Source organism: Tachypleus tridentatus, chromosome 12 (assembly GCF_004210375.1).
Source record: "Tachypleus tridentatus isolate NWPU-2018 chromosome 12, ASM421037v1, whole genome shotgun sequence".
NCBI lineage: Eukaryota > Metazoa > Arthropoda > Merostomata > Xiphosura > Limulidae > Tachypleus > Tachypleus tridentatus.
Window position 1 is genome coordinate 88,114,481 of NC_134836.1, and position 25,715 is coordinate 88,140,195.

A 25,715-nucleotide genomic window follows, 5' to 3' on the forward strand; every position below is an offset into this window, starting at 1 on the left:
GAGCGAAAGGTCTGTACAGCACTGGATATATTAGGTGTAGTGTTGCTAAGAAACTGTTATATGTTCTTAGAAATGCTTGAATTACTTTTTATAATAATCTTATCTGCATATATAAAATTAGTTTTAGTACATTAATATTAACACTGATCTCGGTTCTTGGGCAATGATTCTGCCAATTCCTCCGTTGTGTGCAATCAAACATGTGATTTAATTGTTATTCATCGCATGAAATGTTTTATTCAACTTGTAATTTAATTTTTGAAGTGTTCTTAAGATTACTGGTATCAGTGTGGATGTTAATAAAAAAAAATGTACGTGCAAACGAACACATTGTTATTATTATTTTTGTAATTCATTGTTCGTAATATAAGTTGCAAAAATAATGTTCAGCATGACTGAACAAACATAAAATATTCTAACCTGTTTTCGTGTTTTGCCATCTTAAACAATTTGGTTTACGTATTTAGAAAACATAAACAGAAAAAATGTATAACATAAGCTGTTTTAAGTTTTGAGTTACGACGTAGTAGCATGACGTATAAGGTAATAATGAAGTTGTTCTCAGATCTGAAAGAAAATTTATTATACAAAGCAATACAAGTAACGAGTGTTGAAATAAATAAAAGTAAATACTTTGAAATCCTGTAAAATGGCTTATGCTACGAACTCACTTGCCAGAATTCAATGCATGTGGTTGATAAAGGTCCTTGTGTGGCAATATATCTGTTTACAATGTTTAAGGTTGGTATCACCATCTGTTAAAAACATTGATACACATAAAAGTAATAAACTTAGAAGTTTAAAAACACTAATTTTAAATATTTAGTGAGTTTAGCTTTTGGATCTATTCACGTATAAAAATTGACAATATTTCTAAAATAAAATTAAACATCTATATTTCTCACTAACTATAGATTTTTCTTTTACAAAAATCTGTAAAACAAGTAACTCTTTCCGATAAATTATGTCGTTTAACAGCCTCACAAACAGTGCTTACAAATCTACAAGAAAACAATATACGTACATTTATATTACTAGCGTTTATGTAGTCTCCTGTGAGACAATCTTCTAGCACAACTCTCGTTGTGTCATCTAGATTCATTTAGAGAAAATACATCAAAGTTAATAAAATGCATTAGAAACCCAATTTTTTAACAAAAGGACGTTGACCAACATGTTTAATTAGTTCAATATATTTTAAAAATAAATATGTTGTACGTTTCTTATATTTGATATGATTGTTTTTAATAATGAATTGTCAAAATCCTTATTATAAATATATAAAATTAACTTGTTTGTCAAAATACGGTTTGCTGTATTATTTGTACATAATATTATATTACATAACACAAAACTACAAAATTATTTAGCTTAATCACTTTCAAAAGGTAAACAATTCTTCAAAACGTGTCAGAACTAAATAAGAATAATTAGTGATAAATACAGAAATAAAAAGTATGAAACTGATTAAAATTAAAGTAAGCGCGAAAGCTATAGTTGTAACATTTAAAGGATTCTTAATATATAAAACAAATTCATATTTATTGTAAAAGTCCTTCGTAAGTCACAGAAAATAGTTATTTTGTTAAATATCTCAATAAAAAGTGTAAAAAGAGTTATGTATATATATATATATCAGAAAATTTTAGCATTTATCTTAGCTAAGAGTTATAGTTTTATATTGTTAGTGTAACCATGAAAATTACCTAAATTTTTTGTTCTAAATGTTTTTTTTATGTTTCTGGTTTTACAATAAAGTTTACACACGCAGTACTTTTATGTTTAAATTAAATTTTTGCTTTGTTCTCTTTAATAACCATAGTTTAGGGCTTAATGTGAGTTTTGATAAATGTTTCATTTTAAATAACTTTGTACTAACAACAAGCACATGTACATAAAAAGTTGTTAACTAAAGAGAGTAATAATTTGGACATCCAGTCCCTTTGCTCTTGACCATCGACTGCATAGGTTAAGAACCATTTTGTAGTAATTCGACTGAAGTTGGTGTTTGATGATTCGCAGATGACGTGAAAAAGTGTCTCTTTCTGGAGTACTTTATTACAAACCATTATAACGTGAATTTCTCACAGTTCGCACTTATAAAAATAAGCAAAATACGAAATTTTAGCTTTTGGAAAAAAAATAAAAGAAAGAGGATTCTGTAGTGTTAACCGTATCTTTACAACAAGACGAGAGAAAGTAAGAGTCTTCACGACTAGTAATCATTCGCACACAAAAGGAAGAAAGATAAGCAGCTTATAAGAGAAAGTTTCCAAGGAACATAATATTCCATTGCAACTAAAGTAGAAAACTCCCTTGCAACTATAACAAAAAATACACCTGAAGTTACGACTCAAAAAACAAACAAAATGTTCACAAATGTCATCCAAAATACATAAGGAATGGAAGATGTCAAAAGAAGTGTTGCTGGTAGCTGGCATGTGACTAATGTTAGTATTTCATTACAGTATTAAAATATTTTATATTTTCATGCACACTTAAGTAACAGTAAAAAGGTTAGTCATATAATGATGTGATCTAAAAAAAACAGCTCAGTTGTTACACAAAAGAGTGAATTTCACAAAGACGTAGTGTAAAAATAGGTAAGTTAAATAAAAATTAGGGAACATTTCGAACTGTCATTTGTTACAGTTGTCAACAAAATATGAAGTTTCAGTTATTTGTTCTTGACTAACTTTCCCACATTTATATTAAATATTTATAGAGTTTGCCTTTTATATAACTTAGTTCTTTTTTATTTAGTATGACGTCTTTATGTGGCTGATCCTTTTATTCTAGCTTGGCTGTTTTTGAACATGAAATGTATGGAATAAATATATAAGTATTAAAAACCATTGAATAACACAACACTTAATTCGTGATGACGAGAAACTCACTTGAAATAAAAATGTATCTCAGAATGGCTGTTATGGGTATTAACACATTTATTGATAAGCAGAGAACAACGTTTCGACCTTCGTAGGTCATCTTCTCGCTTTTCTCTGCTTATCAATAAAAGTGTTGATACCCATACCCATCCGTTCTGAGATACAAAACTTGATTTTAATAAAAAATGTTGTATGATGTTGCACATACATGCAGACAAACACATATATATACATACATCTACACACCACCTTTCACTCTTTCCCTATTAACGTATGTCATATATCACTTAATTTTAGACAGTTTAAAAATAAAAATTAAGAATTAAAGTGAGATTCCAGACAACCAAATTAAAATATTTAATCTTTCTTCACTAGATCATCCTTTGAACTTAGATTTTCTTTCGACTTCTAAACGTTAAAGTCATTCTTTGTTTTAATTTAGATCGAATTTATGACCTCAGTAACTTCGTGATTTATTGTGTATTAGTAAGTATGAAACACTGTATTTTGTTGAATTACTAACACGATACAAGTGTCAAACGAGCTGAATCTATTAATTCAAATCAATATCTACTTTTTATATTTTGTAACATTTCGTTTTGTTACATTATGTTCTACTTTCAGACAAGGACAGAAACAATAATTATACAACTTGTTAATGGTTCATTTATCTTCATTAAAACAGGTGTGAAATTGCTTATTTTAAAGTAACTTAAGGTTGTCTACATATGTTTAAAGACTTAACAGTAGCGTCTCAGAACTATGAAGAGCCAAGTCAGTACCCCATATTTATCCTGAGGTCTGTACCTGTTTGTAAGGAACAGTAACTTTCTCTCAAGTCTTTTATCTAATGTCTTGACTAGACTTACTACCATGCCTCTAAATATTTTGTAGATGTAAACGTATATGTTCTTATATTTATGAGTCCTATTAGAGAAATTGCAATAATTTACTTTTTATGTTTAAAGATTTTAAAACAATAGATTTTTATTTCATATGCTATTTACTTCCTAAAATATATTTTTAAAACAAAGTAGCTCTCTTTTTATCTGAATACATTGCGTTAACCCATTTAAACATTCTGTCTAACATTAGTAGCGGAGAAGGAACAAGAAAACAAACGAATAAAAGCAATATTTTTACCACTCTTTGAAAGATAATTTCTTTTTACCTATATCAGATCTGACAAATTTTAATATTCTAACGTTAATTATAAAGAAGAATCTGCCAAGATGGTATTTGTTTCCAGGTGTCGGAAAGATTGGATGGTTGTTTGGCGTTTATTGGCGCAAAGCAACCAGACTACCTGCCTGTTTCAAAAAGAAATTACTTCCATAGTTACAGTATTCTAGTCCATTATACCACTACCTAATTACAGACTTTTCGCCTATTTTAATCTATTAACTTATCTTTTTTAACATAGTGGCAACTAAATGCAAATCACGCATTATCAAAAAGATAATTTATAAATATGTTAAAATATTTGTTACAGTTGTCAAACTTTAGTTCAGATTAAGATCTATAAATGGAAATATTTTCTTGTCTTCCTTTGTTTATTACACGTTTTGCCTTTTCAATAATGAAAACCAATAGTGTTACCACTTTCTGACTACTTCTTTTTCTTGAACTATATTAGATGTGAAGTTGCTTTTTTTAGTGTGACGTAAGAGTGAATGGATCTGTTCAGAAACATGAGTGTAGTGGCATCCAAACATTTAGAACAACTGTGACAATACCCAAGATCTGGCCACATGTTCGATCCTGTCATATCAGCTTTGCTGGAGTCACTACTGTATCTCCATGTATTGGACGGAACATACCAATACTTATTTGGCTGCAAAAGTTTGGACAGTATATTTCATCGTATCTGTGATAAAATATTTGTAAAATGACACTAAAAGTTTTGATAAGAATTTTCATGGGACTTATGATGGTTGTAGTGAAGAAAAATATTAAGTTAATTCAGACTAATGAGATACACTACATATCGCAAGGATATATCATCTTTGTGCGAAGTGGATGTCAATAAAATATGTCTCCATTTGAGAACAAGCATTCAGGCACACATCAAAGTCAATCTGCCTGTTACTCGGTAAGATATAAAAAACTAAACAGGAATTTTGAAACATCCACTGTGAATTCTTGTGCAGGTGGACTTGTGAAATGGTTGTAAATAGAATGGGTAATATTGGTAACAGAATATTACGTAAAAGTTTCGTGCGCTTGAAAGTCCATGACCAGAGCACTGTCAGTGGTTGAAGAAGGACACGTAGGCTTAACAACATCCTTGTAAATACCGGTTTGTATATAGTTTGTATAAAGTCTCATACAATGTAATAATATATGTTTTTTCTTCATTTAGGTGAATTTCATTAAACCTATTTATATACCTACAAAGTAACAAACATAATATTTATTGTAGATCAGGATTTTATTTTTTTATACAATTTATGTCTTTTTTTTTTTTTACAGTTTACTCTTCCAGGTACTTTATTGTTTGCATGTTAAATAAACTTTACGGTCCATCGAAATAAATCATAATTTGTCATTATTATGGCTTTGTCCTCTATAAAGAACGTATATCAAAATAATTAATAAGAACCTGTTTCAATGTAGTTATGTAGAGAAAGAAACAGATAAAATACCATTTCAGCCGTGAAAGCTCTAATAGTATTTTTACGTCCTGAAATAACCTTAAAGAACGTAACACTATAAAATACTCTGTGTAATTGTAGGACAAATATGATAATCTTGTTGTGTGTTAAGAACACTGACCTGTAAGTCAGAGGTTATGGTAGGTGCACATTTGTCTTTTCTGCCTGAACTAAGTGTTGTTTATAGTATGTTGTTAGAAACAGTATTTTTTGATAAGGTTCAAATGTATGTGTTATTTATTTTTCTCTATAATCATATTACGTATTGGGTACACGAATCTATCTTTTATCTGCTTTTTATCTTGTTCTTAAATACAACTTACTTAACATGTATGTATGATGAAGAATTGTAAGATATTAAGGTGTTTATGTATGATTAATTTTCATATAACTCCTCTGAATATGAAAATATTGTTATGTATATTACAGTTTTCATAGTTATAGTTAAACATTTCTAGAAAGATAAGTTTACTTGAGATGTTGACAAGTTTTTTAGTACATTTAATATTTTTGTTGAATATATAGCACTGTGACAAATATAATACTTAGATCATTACTTGTGATAGTTAAAAACTTACAAGAGAGGTGTGAAATCACTATTGTACACATTAATATGAAAAAAACGATCTTTCTTTAAATGTGAAATGCATATACATGGAAAAAAAGAAAAATTATTGAAACGTACGTAGGAAATATCAAGTCATAAATGAAACGTTTTATGAGGAGAAATACTAAATCAGCACTGAAAAAGGTATTCACAAAAATATTAAATCTTTGTCGTATAAACACACAAAGCAAAATGTGAACTCATTATTGTGCAAGTTTACATGGAAACATCTCAAACCATGGCTTGACACACTTAGTTAAGAAAATATGAAATTAAAATTACACCAAAATATCAAGCCATTACAATACACTTTTACACGTGAAAATTTTAAATTGTAATTGTTCAAATTTGTTAAAGAAAATAAAAATAAAACTTACACGGGGAAACGTCTTTATAGCGATTTTTCTGTACATTTTCCGGTAACTTTGCAATATTATTTGTTTCCCCGGATTGTCTTCTAGGAATACTCTGATACAAAAACAAAACATTATGAATCATAAAAATCAGAGCTCTTCCGTCTCATAGAACACTACTATACCGTTTAATAAATGTTGGGAAATAACAAACACGCTTAATGGAATAACCAAGTCGATAAACAACTAAGGTTTCTTCATATAAGATAAGCACGCGAAAGATATTGTCAAATAATCACTGATCATTTATCATAATGTAAAGAAATGTTCAAGAACAATATATATATAATACGACGAAACTTTGTTTCCTTAAATTATTGTCCAGAAGTTTGAAACACAAATACAAAAGATCAATCAAGTTTTAGTACGATTCAAGCGTTTGATCATTTAATACAATCATTAACGCAGTCACCCATCTCCAATTTCTTTACTACCTATGAAAATCTAAACTATATCTATATACATATATGTAATACAGGGGTTGATGCTACATGATTTCCGCCTGGGCGTTACATAACACGTACACCTAAGAGTTACCTAACTAATTTGTAATATACTGTCGCGTGTGATTATGTTAGTGCTGTGTAATATGCCGACAACTGAGGATTACATAACTATTGCAAAATAACTTGGGGTTGCAAAGGTATTAAATAATAGAAATCAGATAATGATGACTTCCATGACGTGGAACCAGAGAGCGGGAATATCCTAGTCAGCTTGTTTATTTGTTTTGAATTGAGCACAATGTTGTTAGAATAGATGATGATGTTATCAAGGTTATGCAGATGTAGGTCGTTCCTAAAGTTCTGTATACGAACATTGTTACTAAGGTTTTATGTAGAGGGCTGGTTACTATAAGCAAAACAGATTTCTAGCATTTACAGATGGACGGTCTTACCAAGGTTCATATTACTATGCAGATACTACCATAGTATTAAACACTGATTTCAACTTCTCGTTACTAGGTTACAATGTATGATCTCATAATATAGTGTCTCCACATGTTTTCAATGTTTATATTTATTAATGTTCAAAAAGTTACAAGCAAAATCATTATTTTAATCAAAACTAATATTATAACACTGTTACACATGTCAGTTTTTTCATACATATTACATAACATTTGCACGAGGTAAGTATTATAACCAGTAATGTTTATACTTATGATAAACATAAGTAATGTTTATTACTTATTGTAATAAGTAATACAGTTACTTATTAACTGTGCAATAAATACTTACATTTGCACGAGGTAAGTATTATAACCAGTAATGTACTTTACATATTTTTAAAATTATATGCCATCAAAGGATTTTAACACACTTAAAGTTTTTATAAACACTGAATTAGGAAGTTAATTATGTTTTATTATTTAGTACTCATTTAAAGTACTGACTATGTTTTTCGCTTTATACCTCGTCACACTTTCAAATGTCATGACATTTTTTCTTCTATAACTAGCATCTATTTTTCCTGAGAAGGACGCTTATTTATCATGTTTAGCTTTATAAGTTGCTTCCTAAAGTTTAGAACATTACTATTACAGAATTTTTTGTCAATATCTTTCTATCTAAAATTAAAGATGTATAGCTGTTTTTTGCATTTTTATTCGAAAGTTAATTAGCTTAATTATTTTGCTACAACTAAGTGTAAGAAATGAATCAATTACCGTTTAGCCAATCACCTTAACATTACTTGTTTTAGTTCTTGTCTGTAGCTCACTAACACTATGGATACAATTCACTTTCATTTATTGTGACGTATTCAGTCATCTAAAGCCAGTCATTCTAACTGATTTCAAAATAACTGAGTTGACATCAGAAATAAAAGATATTGAGTTATTTTTGTAGTATACCTAGATTTTTAACTTAATTTGTTCAAATTAAAATAGTTTAGGTTTCTCACATCTATTATGTTTATAACACATTTACTATTTATCTTTACAGATAATACTTAACAATAAAAATGAAACTAAAAGCATGGCACTTTCAAATATATATATTTGATGACAAATCATAAATTCTATGATATTATAACAAACTTATTAAATAAAGCGAATAAAAGATAATGTATAATTACTGTAATTTACAACAGTTGGTCAACAGTTCAGACTGTGTCAAATGGGTCATAACTTGTCTTTTCATAATAAAAGATCAATTTAGTTCTATTTTAACATCTACTTAGACATGTGGAATGTTACGAGAGTTCATCACACTCTCGAATGGTGACAATTCAGTTATATTTTAACATCTACTTAGACATGTGGAATGTTAAGAGAGTTCATCACACTCTCGAATGGTGACAATTCAGTTCTATTTTAACATCTACTTAGACATGTGGAATGTTACGAGAGTTCATCACACTCTCGAATGGTGACAGTAATAATAAAAGATCAATTTAGTTCTATTTTAACATCTACTTAGACATGTGGAATGTTACGAGAGTTCATCACACTCTCGAATGGTGACAATTCAGTTATATTTTAACATCTACTTAGACATGTGGAATGTTAAGAGAGTTCATCACACTCTCGAATGGTGACAATTCAGTTCTATTTTAACATCTACTTAGACATGTGGAATGTTACGAGAGTTCATCACACTCTCGAATGGTGACAGTTCGGATGCTGTTTGATCAAAAGTTCAGTCTAAAGTCTAATTATTATTTTATATACTTCATGTTAAATTGTTTCAAAACTAACACATATTTTGAAACACCTAAAACAGAGTGTTACTATATATCCAAACGAGGTTTCAAAATACTGTATAGTGAGATAATTAACCTCCACGTGAGAAAGGATAGCGGTGAGTTGACAAAGTATATTTCACAAAAAACACTGAATTTTAAAGTCAGTAAACATAATGATACAAAAACACTAAATATGCATTAAACACTTGACGAGACATTTCAGTTATCCTATAATTCTTGTATACTTTTACATTCATTTTGACTCCACAAACTGATTATTCACGTTTACAAATCGATGTAAGTACAATCGCAAATTCTAAACATGTATTTTCTTTAACATTTTAAAAAATATATATAGTACCACCTCATACTGCTTGCATATTACGGATATCTATCTGGCTTGACACCAAATTTAAAACCAAATACCACAAGTTAGGTTTTCGAGATATTGCTCAGAACAACTACTTTTATTGATTCTTATGGCCAAATATTTGTTCCACAATTGTTTTATTTTAACCAATGTCTAGGTATAGCTAAAATGCCTGTTATATTACTTTTGCCTGTAATCATTGATTTACAATCAATGACTTTCCACAAGCAATGTTGTACATTAATAGAATGTTTACTAACTTTATTAGTTTTTGTTTTTGTATTTCGCACAAAGCTACACGATGGCTATTTGCGCTAAGTGTCCCTAATTTAGCAGTGTAAGACTGAAACGAAAGCAATTAATCATCACTAACCACCGTTAATGTTGGGCTACTCTTTTACCAGAAAGAAAAATAAAATCCCAAAATATAAAAAAAACACAATGTTCCAAAAATACCTTTCGATATTAATATAAGAACATCATGTGATAAACAGCAATAATTCACTAACTATATCTTTCACTAATTATCTCGTGACTTTCTCTCCTAGTGAAGCTTATGTCAGGATGTTTATTCACTGAGTAGATCATATGAGTACACTTTATATGATCATATCATAAATCTACATAATTTTCTCATATACAAATGATTAGGTAAATTATTATGTAGATTAATGATCACATGAAATGTACTTTCATGATCTACTCAGTGAATAAATACCTTGTCATAAGCTTCAGTAAGAGAGAGGGTAAAAACCAGTTAGCGAACGATAGAGTTTGTGAAATATTGCTATTCGTCACACAACATTGTTATTAATATCGTTGAGTACTGTTAAAACACTGTATTGCTGTATTTGTTTGGAATAAGGTTTTTCTTTCTAGTTTATTTTTCACGATTCAATTATTTGAAATAGTATTCACATTTACAATATATTGTTTATTAATACTAGTGTTAAGTCTTGGTCATACACGTGTTATTAACTGTGTTTTGGTTAATGTTGTTGCATTCATTTATAAGTGTTGTAATAGATGATCCACTTGGCAATCCAGCTCAAAACAAGCCCTTATCACTAGAACTATTAACCTCTACAATTTGATTTCCACGACTGTCAACAATCCGATAGATTTTGCTGATAGACAAGGTTGTGGCATAAAATCACTCTTGTGTATGGTCCCTCAACTCTCTGAAAAATGGGGTGACTCACAAATTATCTTAAATGTTTAAATCAATCACGAGTAACAATTAATCATATTCAAGTTTTTATCGAGTAAAACATGTAGTATATTAATATGTTTTAAATAGTTTGAATGCATTGAATATGTTTAAAATATATTAAAGAAATAACTTGGACTGTCTAAGAAACTTCAATAATTTTAGGTTTTTATGTTATGAATCTGACATTTTATAAAGGTTAGTGATATAACATCTCTCTAACTTGAAGGTCTACAATAACAATAAATCTGCAATAAGAACAAAGTTCTGATCTTGTTAAGTAATTGAAATCTTCTGTTAATCCAAGGATAACAAATACCTACAACGTTATCTGATGTTCACAACAGGAAAAGTTTGCAAATGTAATAAGAAGGATAGGTGTAGTGATTTACTACAGTGAAATGAAATAAACAAGACCAAGGTGTGAATTTAAAACAAAAACAACTTTTAGTGAAGGAACAAAATCAAGAAACTATTGCTTTTTGACTAAAATTCTTAAAAAATTAACTGTATTAAAATAAGAGTTAGTGAAAGAAACTACTTAAATAAAAAATGAGTGACAAAGTTACAATCACCATATAAATAAACTAAAAATGCTTTGACTAAGTAAATGAAAGTAAACCACACACACTAGTTAAACGATAATAGAGACATGACTTCAATAACAGGTCTTGGCTGAAGCAAACCAGGATTGAAAATGTCAAAACTCCTTTAGGGGTGCACAATCTTGTTGTAATTTGTCAGCTATAAAGTTGGATCACAAGTTCACCTAGAATCACCTGTACTCCATTTAACATCTGTAAAATAGCCTCACAAGATGATACAGGATATAATACTAATATCCCAAAGAACAATAGATAGCATCTATTACCAAAACCTGCTACAGCAAGTAGCTTTTCTAGTTAATTTAGCATAGGATCTCAACCAAAGCTGACATGTTCCAAATTCGAACTCTAGAGAAATGAAATTGTATAAATATTAAACACATACTTATTGTTTCTTTGCTTTTATGTAAAAGATACACAGTGGGTTATATGAGAAGTACCAAGTGCGGGTATCGAAGTCCAATTCTTAGCGCTTTGACTTACTTCATAGCTACCGGGGAAGAAGGAAGTATACTTAGATGAAAGAAAAACCAACACTTCTATGAAAGTAGGATTTAGAAATACAAAGAAAGCATACACTGATTTCCAAAGAAACAATTCTGTATTTACAAATAAACGAAGACATGGCCAGGTGGTTAAGGCACTCAACTTGTAATTCGATAGTCGCGGGTTCGAATCCCGGTCGTACCAAACATGCTTTCCCTTTCAGCCGTGTGGGCGTTATAATGTGAGGGTCAATACCACTATTCTTTGGTAAAAGAGTAGCTTAAAAGTTGGCGGTGGGTGATGATGATTAGTTGCCTCTTCTCTAGTCTTACACTGCTAAATTAGGGACGGCTAGCACAGATAGCCCTCGTGTAGCTTTGTACGAAATAAAAAAACACGTAAATCTCAATTACTTCTGGTAACTGTATTCTAATATCAATATTTTTATAAGACGTTTTAAGAAATTTCGTGAGCGAGTAAGTGATACAAGCTTTAAAATTCAACAAAATATAATTGTATTCTGGTCCACATACGTTTTAAAACTAGAGCAAAAAGTTGTTTTGTTTTTTTTGGAATTAAGCACAAAGCTTAACGATCGGTTGTTTATGATCTGTTCACCACAGATATAGAAACTCCGTATGTAGCTTTGTATTAACAGAGCTCCAAAATATTATAATTAACATTTAACTGTTAAGTGATTTCGCTCTTTTTGCGAAATATCATCTAATAATATCATCGTTGCTATAACGTTACTAATTAATGATTTAGTTAATTATTTATTACAGGCTATTTAGTAACGTAAAAATAAAAGTTATACAAAGAGAAAAAATAACAACACCAGATTAGTAATTATGTGGGGGACATTACGAAGAAAGATACGGTAAACTTCGATATTAAAACTTCACGTATAAGGTAGTGTAGATTTCAGTAATACTTTGAATGGAATAAATGATAGGCTTATAAGATAGTGAAAGGTAGTGCAGATTTCAACAATACTTCGCAGGGAATAAATGATAGGTTTATAAGATAGTGTAAGGTAGTGTAGATTTCAACAATACTTTGCATGGAATAAATGATAGGTTTATAAGATAGTGTAAGGTAGTGTAGATTTCAACAATACTTTGCAGGGAATAAATGATAGGTTTATAAGATAGTGTAAGGTAGTGTAGATTTCAACAATACTTTGCAGGGAATAAATGATAGGTTTATAGGATAGTGTAAGGTAGTGTAGATTTCAACAATACTTTGCAGTGTAGGAATAAATGATAGGTTTATAAGATAGTGTAAGGTAGTGTAGATTTCAACAATACTTTGCAGGGAATAAATGATAGGTTTATAAGATAGTGTAAGGTAGTGTAGATTTCAACAATACTTTGCAGGGAATAAATGATAGGTTTATAAGATAGTGTAAGGTAGTGTAGATTTCAACAATTCTTTGCAGGGAATAAATGATAGGTTTATAAGATAGTGTAAGGTAGTGTGGATTTCAACAATACTTTGCATGGAATAAATGATAGGTTTATAATATAGTGTAAGGTAGTGTAGATTTCAACAATACTTTGCAGGGAATAAATGATAGGTTTATAAGATAGTGTAAGGTAGTGTAGGTTTCAACAATACTTTGCAGGGAATAAATGATAGGTTTATAAGATAGTGTAAGGTAGTGTAGATTTCAACAATACTTTGCAGGGAATAAATGATAGGTTTATAAGATAGTGTAAGGTAGTGTAGATTTCAACAATACTTTGCAGGGAATAAATGATAGGTTTATAAGATAGTGTAAGGTAGTGTAGATTTCAACAATACTTTGCAGGGAATAAATGATAGGTTTATAAGATAGTGTAAGGTAGTGTAGATTTCAACAATTCTTTGCAGGGAATAAATGATAGGTTTATAAGATAGTGTAAGGTAGTGTGGATTTTAACAATACTTTGCAGGGAATAAATGATAGGTTTATAAGATAGTGTAAGGTAGTGTAGATTTCAACAATACTTTTCAGGGAATAAATGATAAGTTTATAAGATGCTAAATGTTTCACTTTTAAAATTTAATAACTACACATTCATACATATATATGTATATATATATAGACTTTATTCTATGAAATGAAATAAGTCATCAAAGAAGAAATATTAAGCTAATAGCTGGAGCTTAGGGACGTTACGTAGATTTATGATTAATGAAAGGTTATCTTAGGACATGAGAAACTGCTTATATGTAATTGTAAACATCTCAAAAACGCTCATAAAAAGCGTAGAACTGAAAATGTCTTCGTATCTCCCTACGGACCTAATAAACCTCAATACAAAATTATGCGAAGATCTATTTACAGAGGACAAAGTAATGGTAAGAAAAATGCAAAATGTCTATAAAAACAGGAAAATGCAAAATTAAAACCTAAAAAAAATATTAAGTATATTGTCATAAACCAATGGGCCTTCATGCCAAATTTGGTAAAAATCCGTTTACAACAGGCAAAGTAGTGGTTAAAACGCCCATAGAAACAGAAAAATGTAAAATTGAAATTTTTATACACCCCGAAATGGACATACTGAAACTTTAGACAAATTTTGATAACGATTCATCCACACCATGTGAAGTTATTACATGGACATACATCAGAGTACTATTATATTTATGCAGATAAATATGCAGAATTTGAAATATACGAAAATAAAAAATAAATGTTATCTACAGAAACATTATCATTTGCGTGATTATTAATCGAGATACGTGAGCCCACAATTTTATTTGTGTTTTTGGTGAAATCTGTTTTTATTGTGTTCTTCATATCATAAATTATTTCAACGATTTAAGTTTAAACACAAGCCTCCATTAAACGAAAACAAGAAAGTAGAAATATTATGCTTGCGAAATAATTATAGCACCAGTTATTATTAAGTAGTTTACGAAAAATAAATAATAAATGTTCGAAAAAGTTTTCTGAAATGATGGTGAAGTAAACATTCACAAGTAACACTTCTAAGTGGAGACCAATACAAACACATATAGACTGAATAGTGACTGGTAAACGTACCTCAAACTTTAATATAAGTGATTCGTCTTTCAATCCTTCTGTAATTAACGCTATTGATTCATTTAAAGTATCACACCGTAGTAAGGGAAGAGAAAGATACTTCCTTTTGGAAACTTGGGAGATAAGGGTGTTCTTTCCTTCTTCAATGTCATAAACTACAAAGACAAAAAATACTGAGAGATTACCTTAATTCTGCCGTAATGTGGTACCAAAATGATAAAGATTTTAATCCTGTCCTAATGTTGTACTAAAATGATAAAGATTCTAATCCTGTCCTAATATTGTACTAAAATGATAAAGATTCTAATCCTGTCCTAATGTTGTACTAAAATGATAAAGATTTTACACAGAAACTATATCTATCTGTTTGAAATTTTTTAACATTCAAAATTTTAAACATTTCAACATTTGTTTCCCGTCAAGCTAAGATCGTTAATGATAATAAGAGCTACTTTCTGATCAACTAATTATCTTTTAATAAAGCTGTTAAAATATTCACACTTTGATCATATATGGAATATGATTCAAAAGCGAAACAAATAAAAGACTGCAAGTCAATATTCATATGCCGTTATTGTTTGACGAAAATTTGTAAATCCATACTTCCTGGAAGGACGAATTTCGTTTTATTTTTCTTAAATATCACACTGTGAGCCGTCTTATAAACAAACAGAAGACTGATAATCGAACAGAGAGAGAGGATACTGCTACCAATTACTCTATGTGGGCTGTATATCTGTGAACTTACAGTGCTAGAAACCGAATTTCGATACCCGTGGTTGACAGAGCACAGATAGCTAGTCCATTGAGTAGCTTTGTGCTTAACTTCCAACAAGCAATACTCTCTGTGAAGGTATATTAGTTTACTGAGTATAATGTTACAGAGAAAAACTTATCCTGGGTATATGCTATCTTTATTGACGAATCACTGTACTGTAAATAAGCGATGATCTTAATAGGTCATTGTAATTATGTAGAGAAGCTAGGACTTCAACTGAAACCAAATGACGCCACGCACGAGTCTGCTTTGTCACTAGCACACGAACAGATTACAGGAGACAGTAATATTTTCCTAACCTTTTCATGAAAAATGGGACATTGTAATAAAACAAATAACCACATTCAGAAAAATCACTGGCACATGCTAACTGCCAGTTTAATGTGGTCTTTCACGCTAGTTGCAACAGAAAAATAAGTATAAAAGTTTATCAAATAATTTCATTACTGTTTTTTTTGTTTGGGAATTTCGCACAAAGCTACTCGAGGGCTATCTGTGCTAGCCGTCCCTAATTTAGCAGTGTAAGACTAGAGGGAAGGCAGCTAGTCATCACCACCCACCGCCAACTCCTGGGCTACTCTTTTACCAACGAATAGTGGGATTGACCGTCACATTATACACCCCCACGGCTGGGAGGGCGAGCATGTTTAGCGCGACGCGGGAACGAACCCGCGACCCTCGGATTACGAGTCGCACGCCTTACGCGCTAGGCCATGCCGGGCCCTCATTACTGTAACATAAGTAGAGTGAAAACCTAAAAAAACTAAATCTAAAGAGACAGTGTTATATCCGCTACCATGGAAACAAAAACCTGCTGTATCGTAAGTAGAGTGAAAACCTAAAAAACTAAATCTAAAGAGACAGTGTTATCTCCGCTACCATGGAAACAAACACCTGCTGTAACATAAGTAGAGTGAAAACCTAAAAAACTAAATCTAAAGAGACAGTGTTATCTCCGCTACCATGGAAACAAAAACCTGCTGTAACATAAGTAGAGTGAAAACCTAAAAAACTAAATCTAAAGTGACAGTGTTATCTCCGCTACCATGGAAACAAAAACCTGCTGTAACATAAGTAGAGTGAAAACCTAAAAAACTAAATCTAAAGTGACAGTGTTATCTCCGCTACCATGGAAACAAAAACCTGCTTTATTTCTCTTCTTAGAATATTTAGAACTTTTAATTCTTAAACACACATGTGGAAGTGATTATGGTTTAAATATTCATACCGGCACAAGGGGAGACAATTTAATTTCGGTTTAAATTATTCCCAATAGATATAAATATATATATATGCTTCTTCTACATCTTAAAGACGGTCCTGCAATGATTTTCTGTCAGATCAGACGTATTTAGAAAAATACAATGTCGATACTGCCTTTACCAGTCGTGTGCACCTTTCTATAAAGTGACTTACGTCGAAATGCACGCTTAAACTGGACAAGGAACACATTTCTATTGAACTTGGCTTGGAAGTTTCATGCAATTTAATCTTTCTTTCAGGCAAGTTTCTCGCAAAACACAAGTAGGTTTCAAGGTAAAACTGAAAAGTTGTGAAGTATATCTTGATCATTTGTAAACTTCGCATCCCTGTATATTAACTTGCTGTCAGTGTCGTGTTGGACGTATACTTAGTTAAGACTCAGTGACTCTCACTTTCGCAGCCTTTGCTTTGCGTATGAGCATGTTGGTTGGTTCTGATTTGTTTTGGCTGTGGTTCGAATCTCATTGCTGAGATTATCCAATTGTAGGAATTATTCTACTTTTATAGAGAAGATGGTGGTTATTTTTTCAAAATGTCGTGCCATTTGCATTTATAGCGATTATACGCTTCGCTATATCAGTATGTATTTTCCTTCAAAGAGAACAATCACATACCCGTGCAACATGTGATTAACACTCCTACGAAAAGTGGGGCCTAATAGGCTCCAGAGCAACTTGATAGGTTATTAATATTAGGCTAATAATTTTGTATTTAAATTAAATTGCCATTTAAATCCATTAATGAATGGATTAACGAGATTCCCACTGTCCCTATCTACTATCTAGCGAAACCACAGCCAGGGGAACGGGCTTGGAGAAATCAGGACTAGAAACGTCTTTTCGTAGGAGTGAGTTCAGCGGCACTTTTGACGTCTAGTTATCATTTACAGATAAACTGTAGGTGTCTAAACATATGCGTATCGGTGATGTGTAAAATACTTTGAGTTTTCTGTTTTATAATAAATGAAACATCCAGTTTAATAAAGTTCACTGTGTATTCCAGTTGATGAAGATTTGTTACGATACATGCAAAGTTTATATTTGTCGTTGAAGATGTCCTCCGGTGGTTTAGAGATAAGGCCGAAAACTTATACAACTAAATTTAGGGTTTATCGAAACTCGAGTTCGGCCAAACACATATATCTTCCGTTCTTTATTTTGTGTTTAATAACAACAAAAACAAATATACAGATACTTTAAAGTTATATTCAGTAAATAAAACATAGAATCTCAAACCGAAAAAATATAAATCGATTGTGAGATAATACGCAGATATTTTAAAAACTGCACAAACAAACCATATTTAATATTGAACTCTTAGCTTTTTGCAGTTTGATTGTTATTAACAATAACTTTTTTGCAAATACTCAACATTATACTATTTGCCCTATTCTAAGACTAATTTCCATTTGCCTAAGTGTTTCAAGGTCATAATTCATTTTTACAAGTAATACAAATAAATGTTATTATATATAAAATTAACAACTTGTTTCTATATAGTTCACTACACATGCGGTGCACAATCTACATGATATCGATTAGCTCTATGTTTGTGCTTCTTACAATAGTCAGGTTAAGAAATTGACCAAAACATTGGGTCAAATCCTTGGGGTTCTCTGTCAAATACAAAAGATAGCACCAGCAATAAATAACACGGTTAGTCGGCGTCTTGAGGGCATTGTTTTTCATTCTTTTTAGTGCTACGTTTAGAGACCTTGTAACCAATAGAGCTGCAAGCAATTTGGTGCTTTAACACCTTCAAAAACGTGTTTAAAAAACTGTTAGGGTGTGAACTCTATCGGTTACTCTAAAACTAAATTGTTGTTCTCTTTTGAAAATAACCGAAATTATTTTTACCCTTATCTAATAAAATTGTTAAGTTTTGAGAGAGACTATAATTAGTCTAAGGTTAGGCTGAGAAAATGCAGTTTGTTATAGCTTAACTAATGCTAATCGATGAGCACGTGACATTTTATATCTATCTTTTATCTATTTTTTTAGTTGAGTTAGTATGTTACTGACTTAAGTTTGAAATATTTAAAGTTTTTTTTTTCTATTTAAAAAGTAAGTTTTTAATGTGAAAGAGCTATTGGAACGATTACCTACTTATTATACACGCTTGTTTGATACTTTAGTGAGAATAATGAGATAACACAGTAATCCTTATTGGAGGCGCACGTAACTACTTCTTTCGTTTTTAAAAATTGATACAACCAGTTGTCTAAAGATTGAGCTCACGCAGAAATATTCTGTAATATTGTAGTTGATGTGATTAATTTGTAATACTTTAAAAACCAGACAGAATGTTTCTTGTATAATGGATGTATTGCTGCAACTGTCTTCAGTGGTTTACCACTAGAAATCGGGTTTCGATACCAGTAGTGGGCAGAGCAAAGATAGCACTTTGTGTAGCTTTGTGCTTCATAATAAACAACAGTTAAAGTGAGATACTGTGTGATAATATATACGTATTATTAATGATGGTTAAATTTATATATATTATAAAGAATAGAAGAGTGTATTGTATATGTACATTATTATACATATAATAAAGAATAGAAGAGTGGATTGTATATGTACATTATTATATATATAATAAAAAATAGAAGAGTGGATTGTATATGTACATTATTATACATATAATAAAGAATAGAAGAGTGGATTGAAAATGTACATTATTATACATATAATAAAGAATATAAGAGTGGATTTACAAATATTAAGCAAATGCACTGTTCTCATGCACTATGAATGAAAGAATGGATACATATCATACTTATATTATTGAGAAATAAAACATAGAATTATTAAAGCACACGTATTAATAGTGAGACAATGGATACATTTATATTTATATTAGGAAGGTATGTGAATACGTTGATTGTTTAAACTTCTGTATGAGTCTGCTAAAAGCTGAAAGATTGAAAATTAATGTACAAAGGTCAGGGGTAAACTTCCAATTTTGAGCTTTCATTTTCTAGCTATTTATTTATACTTTTTGTTTTGTGAAACTGGTTGTTTTACCGCTCTTACTGGCGTAATGGGTGGAATATAGTGTTAGACTATTGCATTACCAACTGGTGTATTAGACGGCGAGCATTTCTACCTTATCGTAGTTAGATATATATTATATCTTTTAACGATGCAAAATTCAGTTGCTTCTATAAGGTAGTTTGTTTTAATTTCAGGATCTATTCGATTATAATGCCACTAAAAATCACATATCAACAACGGTTTCAGGTCCAAACTACCAATATTCACACAAACTAGCTAATGATGACAAGATTAGCCTGAAAAAAATTGATCTTTTAGCTCTATATCAGTTCGGGTTAATAATTTCTATGCCGTTTCTCACTGACACATTACTTATTTATATAGAACGAATGTCCTTCAACGACTTTAGAAAACACTTCTCTAAGTTACTTATAATCTACATTTTAACAATATTTAGCTACACATAAAGTTTCAGCCCAAGAAAATTGTTTTATTGTAGAAAGTGGGGTATTTTTCTCACTTTAAATAATAATATATATTTTTTTATAATCACATACATACAACTACACATATATATTACAATAAATGCATATATATTTTTTTCACATACTTTTCAGGTTCGTGTATATGTGTGTTTTGATTCGTTATAGCATAGCCACTTCAGGCTATCTGCTGAGTCCACCGAGGGGAATCGAACCCATGATTTTAGCGTTGTAAATCCGTAGATTTATTTTGTACCAACGTGGGATTTTCGTGTGTAAGAAAACGCAATAAACTCATTTCTAAATTCATTTGTTTGTTTTTTTGTAAATATAATAATTGAAAATCCTAAATTTTCCGGGTAAACGAATCAACGCAAAGAAGGACTTAACAAAATCAATACATGGATGACTCTATTGATGAATTGACAAACCAATAAAATTAATTTATTTTTTATTAATTTAAAGCTATACCAAGGCTACCTGCACTAGCCGTTCCTAATTTAGTAATGTAAGACTAAAGAAAAACAGCTAGTCATCACCACCCAACGCAAACTCTTGGACTACTCTTTTTTCAAAGAACTAAAAGGGCGAGCTAGCTTGGTGTGATGGGGATTCGAATTAGCGACCTTCAGGTTGTGAGTCGAGTAGCCAAACTACCTAGCCGTATCAAACAAGAAAGAAACAAAGAATATAGTTTTTACTGCAACTGTTTCCCAAAATAATTGATTAACTTATCGTTTTTACATGATTTCAATTATCACTTTAAAAAATCCTCACTCCTCTAAGTTTCTTTCATATTCAACATGAAAAATTCCTTATTAACAACTAAAGTAAAAGAGGTGTGGAAACTTTGAACAATGTTCTCAATTACTCAAAAATGTTTTACCTTAATAAAATGTTGCTAACTTTTATCTTTATATTTTAAGTATTTTAACAATTTTACATGACAGTATGAACAAGTCCAAAGTGTTGTGTTTAAAATATTCAAATTCAAGAAAATATAAATTTGAAATTTATTGTTCCTAATAGAATGAGTGTGTGTGCATGTGTTTTTCTTATAGCAGAAATATATCGGGCTATCTACTAAGTCCATAGAGGGGAATTGAGCCCCTTATCTTTACGTTCTAAACCTGTAGATTTGCTGCTGTCTCAGCTGTGGACAGTAAAACTGGAATAGGGATTTTCAATTTGAATGGCGTTTACGCGCATATGGGGTAATCGGCAAGATCAGAGACCTCCCTAGAATTCAGTTGGCGCCGTTTTTAATTTTGAACAATTAACCAAATGGTGGGCTGACAGCTAAATACACTCGTCACTACAAGAACCAGTTCAGCTATTTGAATAGAACAACACTGTTTACTGTCGCTGTTCTAATGCGTCCATGGAAAGTAATGTGAGGCATACATAATTCCATCATGTTTCAAATCATGGTTCTACCATCATCAGCCCGACAATATTATTCATGGCTTAGGATTAAAATGAAAGTCATAGTTACTTTCCTCATCTGTTAATAATAATAAGTTCGTTTATTTTGATATCCACGCAAAGCTATGGAAGAACTCATGATCTGTAAAGAATGAAGCTAATCAACAACAACCATCGTTAACTTTTGGGCTAGTTTATGAAGAGTTTCATTGGACTATCATTATGATAACGCACATAACGTGCTGGCATGGCCATGTGGTTTGTGCGCTCGACTCGTAACCCGAGGGTAGCGGATTCGAACTCCTGTTGTACCAAACGTGTTCACCATTTCAGCCGTGAGGACGTTATTATGTGACGGTTAACCCTACTATTCGTTGATAAAAATGTAGCCCAATAGTTGGCGGTGGGTGGCGATGACTAGCTGCTTTTCTGTAACCGTTTACTGCTAAATTAGGGACGGCTAGCGCATAGAGCAGTCGTGTAACTTTGCGCGAAATTAAAACGCAAGCAATCAAACACAATGTACATAGAGCCTCGAATTACAGAGCATAATATTGTAACAATGCGAACAGGCGACCCTGAAATTCGCTGCTGAGCACCATGCTATCTCAGCTTGGTACCTTAGGAGCCTTATGCAAAAAAAAAAAAAAAAAAAATCAAAACATGCTGTAATTCATTTATAAGAAAATGTAGTCGCTAGTTAATAGTCCATCAGTGTTCATCCAGTAAGTATGAAGGCTCATAATGCTAAAAACCAAGTTTCGATAGGTACAGCGCAGAAAGTTCATTGTATAGTTGCTTTCCAACATACAAACAGTGATCACGACCACGCACTCTTAAAACCGTTCGAATTAAAATATTTATTGTTAACTTTGACACTAGAAAAAATATATTTATTGTTTTTTGTCCATACTTTCTCCTTCTTTCGTTTAAGTTAACTTTCAATAAAATCAATTTTCATAATCTGTCCTGCGACAACAAGCAAACAAACAATACATTTCAGTAAGGCGATATGACAGCAGGTTCATAACAGACTTTGTAGGCAGAAATTTTAATGCATTCATATGATTATAAAATGTGACAGGTTAAAAAAAAACAGTAAAAAAATAAACCTACTAAAATTCGCTATTTAGTCCATAGAATCAAATAAAATAATAGTTTAAGAGTCGAATGAGGGGAAGTATATAAAACTAAGCGATTATTATGAAACTTATTTAACGTTTAATAATTATAATAGTATAAGTAATGCAGTTAATAAGAGAAAGCATTCATGTGTTTTCGTGTAGCAAAGCCACATCGGGTTATCTCCTAAGCTCACCGAGTTGAATCGAACCTCTCATTTTAGCGTTGTAAATCCATGACTAACCACTGTACCAGTGTTGGGTAATAAAGAAAAAAAAACATTTGATTCTCGTACGGGTCCCCTTTGCATCAGAGATACGTTTAAGGACATACTAACTTAAAATCCGGAGTTTGATTCCCTGCAATAGACACAGCAAATATTTGAATGTAGTTGTCCTTTAAAATAAATCTACGTACGGCTAGAGCATATGCGTGAAACAAATCATAAAAAGTGAAATAATTATATATAATTTTGCTAGCCCATAAACAGAATACGCCTTAAACCTCGTATACTTAAAATGTAAACCAGTAGTCAAAGTTTAAAATAATATTATTGTTTTTTTGTACAGAGATAAAATCTAATGCAAACTTTTACTTATTTTACTACCCGGAAAGTAATAATAATATGGGCATTTACACTTTTATAATATTTAATACCTGACATTACACTGATATAAAATTCAATCATCTGCGTTGTATGGTATGTATCATCCTTAGCTTTCTCTAAAAATACAGTTACATACACGTATAGTTTTACAGATTCTGTAACGAATGAGAAGGTTATAACCCAAAAGTGACTCTTACCACTATTACTATCTGATAAACCTCAGTCGAAAAACTTAACTCCTTTTAGAGTTTGTTAATTATAAATGATACTACCAGCCCACATTTTTTAATTAATGCAGACACGAAATATATTGATTCAAAATATCTGATACGTTTTGCTGTTATTGCTAAATCACAACTTATATGAACTGGTTAGTTTGTTATCTCAAGCAAATTCGATCACCAAATAGAATTATTACGTTTTTAAAGCGGTATAAACATATCTTGAATCATCAAAATTCATGAAACGACTACATTAATTTATAACCACGTAGTAACTTTGGAGATTGTTTTACACTTCGTCACAAGGACTCGTACATCATGTCTCGCCATGTTAGATTTTGTAACTTTTTTTTGTCTTTACAAAGACAGATTGATAGTAAGCCAGTTAAACTGTTGGAAAATGTATCAAGTTGTTAAAAGTTCGAAATTCGTGTCATCAACTTGCCGTGGAGCTGATAAAACTGACATTATTCAGAACTAATAACGTAGCTTATATGTTTTTAGATTTCAATTTGAAATTGTATTTTTATTATATGACTTTAACAATAACACTATACATAGTGTTAAGCATAAATACGGAAACATAAGCAATACACATACAAAACATTGCCAAATAAAATACACAAAAGAGGTAAATACGTTGCGCAATGTATGTATTTTGTGTGCTTTAAGTAGAGTATCACACCTTGTTTTCTTCACTACCATACGGTTTATGTAGATTGTGGAATATTTTCAAACATGCTGAATTACTCCCCACAGTTTAGCCAAGCTGTTTGGTTTCCTTTTGGCTGTCAAAATTTATTTTTTAACATAGGGTCATACAACCTAAATAACTTATTCATCTGGTTGAGAATGTTCCATTGGCATATTTACGGTTTATGTATATCTCTTCACCATATTCTCTGTACACTCGATATCATTATTTTGCTGGAAGATTGAGGCCTAATCGATGGATCGTGTTCCCTAAAAAAATGATGCTATGGATCAAACTTGACACGTACGTATCAGTAGTTATGGTACCATCACTTTTAAATATATTACCAAAGTCATTGGCTTAGGTGTTACCACAAACTTGTGTGATCCCTACTATGTTTTGTTGTCGATGTTTATTATGATTGCATTCTCAGCTTCACTACCGAAAAAACTGTAATTTGAATGTTTGCAATTTAACTCGTATGTGCAGAACAAACGTCTTTATCTAGTAGCACTGGGCTCGAATACTATACTTTATTTAGTTATGTCTTCTCAGCAATAGTTTTCAAAAAGCTGTACATTTATTGATTCCACATTGTGCTAGCTTGTATCTTACTCTACTCTTATAAATGTTTCCTATTGTAACAAGGAGTTTTGCCGCCAATTGTTGCATAAAATATCGTTGTCAGCCAAAACTTTTATTTCTAAACGATCGTCATAAGGTAAGGAAGTAATGTGAGTCATGACTGGATTCACACTACTATATTGAGCTTATTGTTACTGTCTATGAGCTATACTAGTGTGACACTTTTAGTGATTTTATGATAACCAATGACATTGTAAATTATAAGATCGTTACTGTGGTCTGGTTTAATTCATTTTCATCAATATCAAATACAACAAATCAATACCTTAAATGTCGTGACACATCATATTAGAACTACACACATTTTAATTTTATGTAAAATTTGGTGTCGTTTGGATATCAACGGAATCCTAAAAGATTAAATTTATTATGTTGCGTAGACACCAACTGTACCCTAAGAGACGTTGATTGGATGGTTGGTTCTTTAGCGTATATAAGCGCAAAACAATTGGGCTATTTGCGCCAAACAAAGTAAAACGCTGTAAAATGTAAAAATTAATAAAGGTAAAGTTAAAAATTCTTCAAAA

At 31.1% G+C, this 25,715-nt stretch overlaps 1 protein-coding gene across 8 annotated transcripts in view; it reads right to left on the minus strand.

Annotated features, from left to right (window-relative positions):
- LOC143233924 (tyrosine-protein phosphatase non-receptor type 3-like) overlaps window positions 1-25,715 on the minus strand; it is a 66,775-nt gene that overhangs the window by 17,430 nt on the left and 23,630 nt on the right. For 6 of the 8 annotated variants that reach the window (XM_076470820.1, XM_076470818.1, XM_076470815.1 and 3 more), the window contains exons 5-8: window positions 14,959-15,131; window positions 6,527-6,617; window positions 1,025-1,092; window positions 672-755 (exon numbers count right to left, since the gene is read on the minus strand). In XM_076470820.1, coding sequence (XP_076326935.1) covers window positions 672-755; window positions 1,025-1,092; window positions 6,527-6,617; window positions 14,959-15,131 — 416 coding nt within the window. The remainder of the gene's footprint in view (window positions 1-671; window positions 756-1,024; window positions 1,093-6,526; window positions 6,618-14,958; window positions 15,132-25,715) is intronic. The other 2 variants (XM_076470814.1, XM_076470816.1) reach the window with 2 other exon arrangements.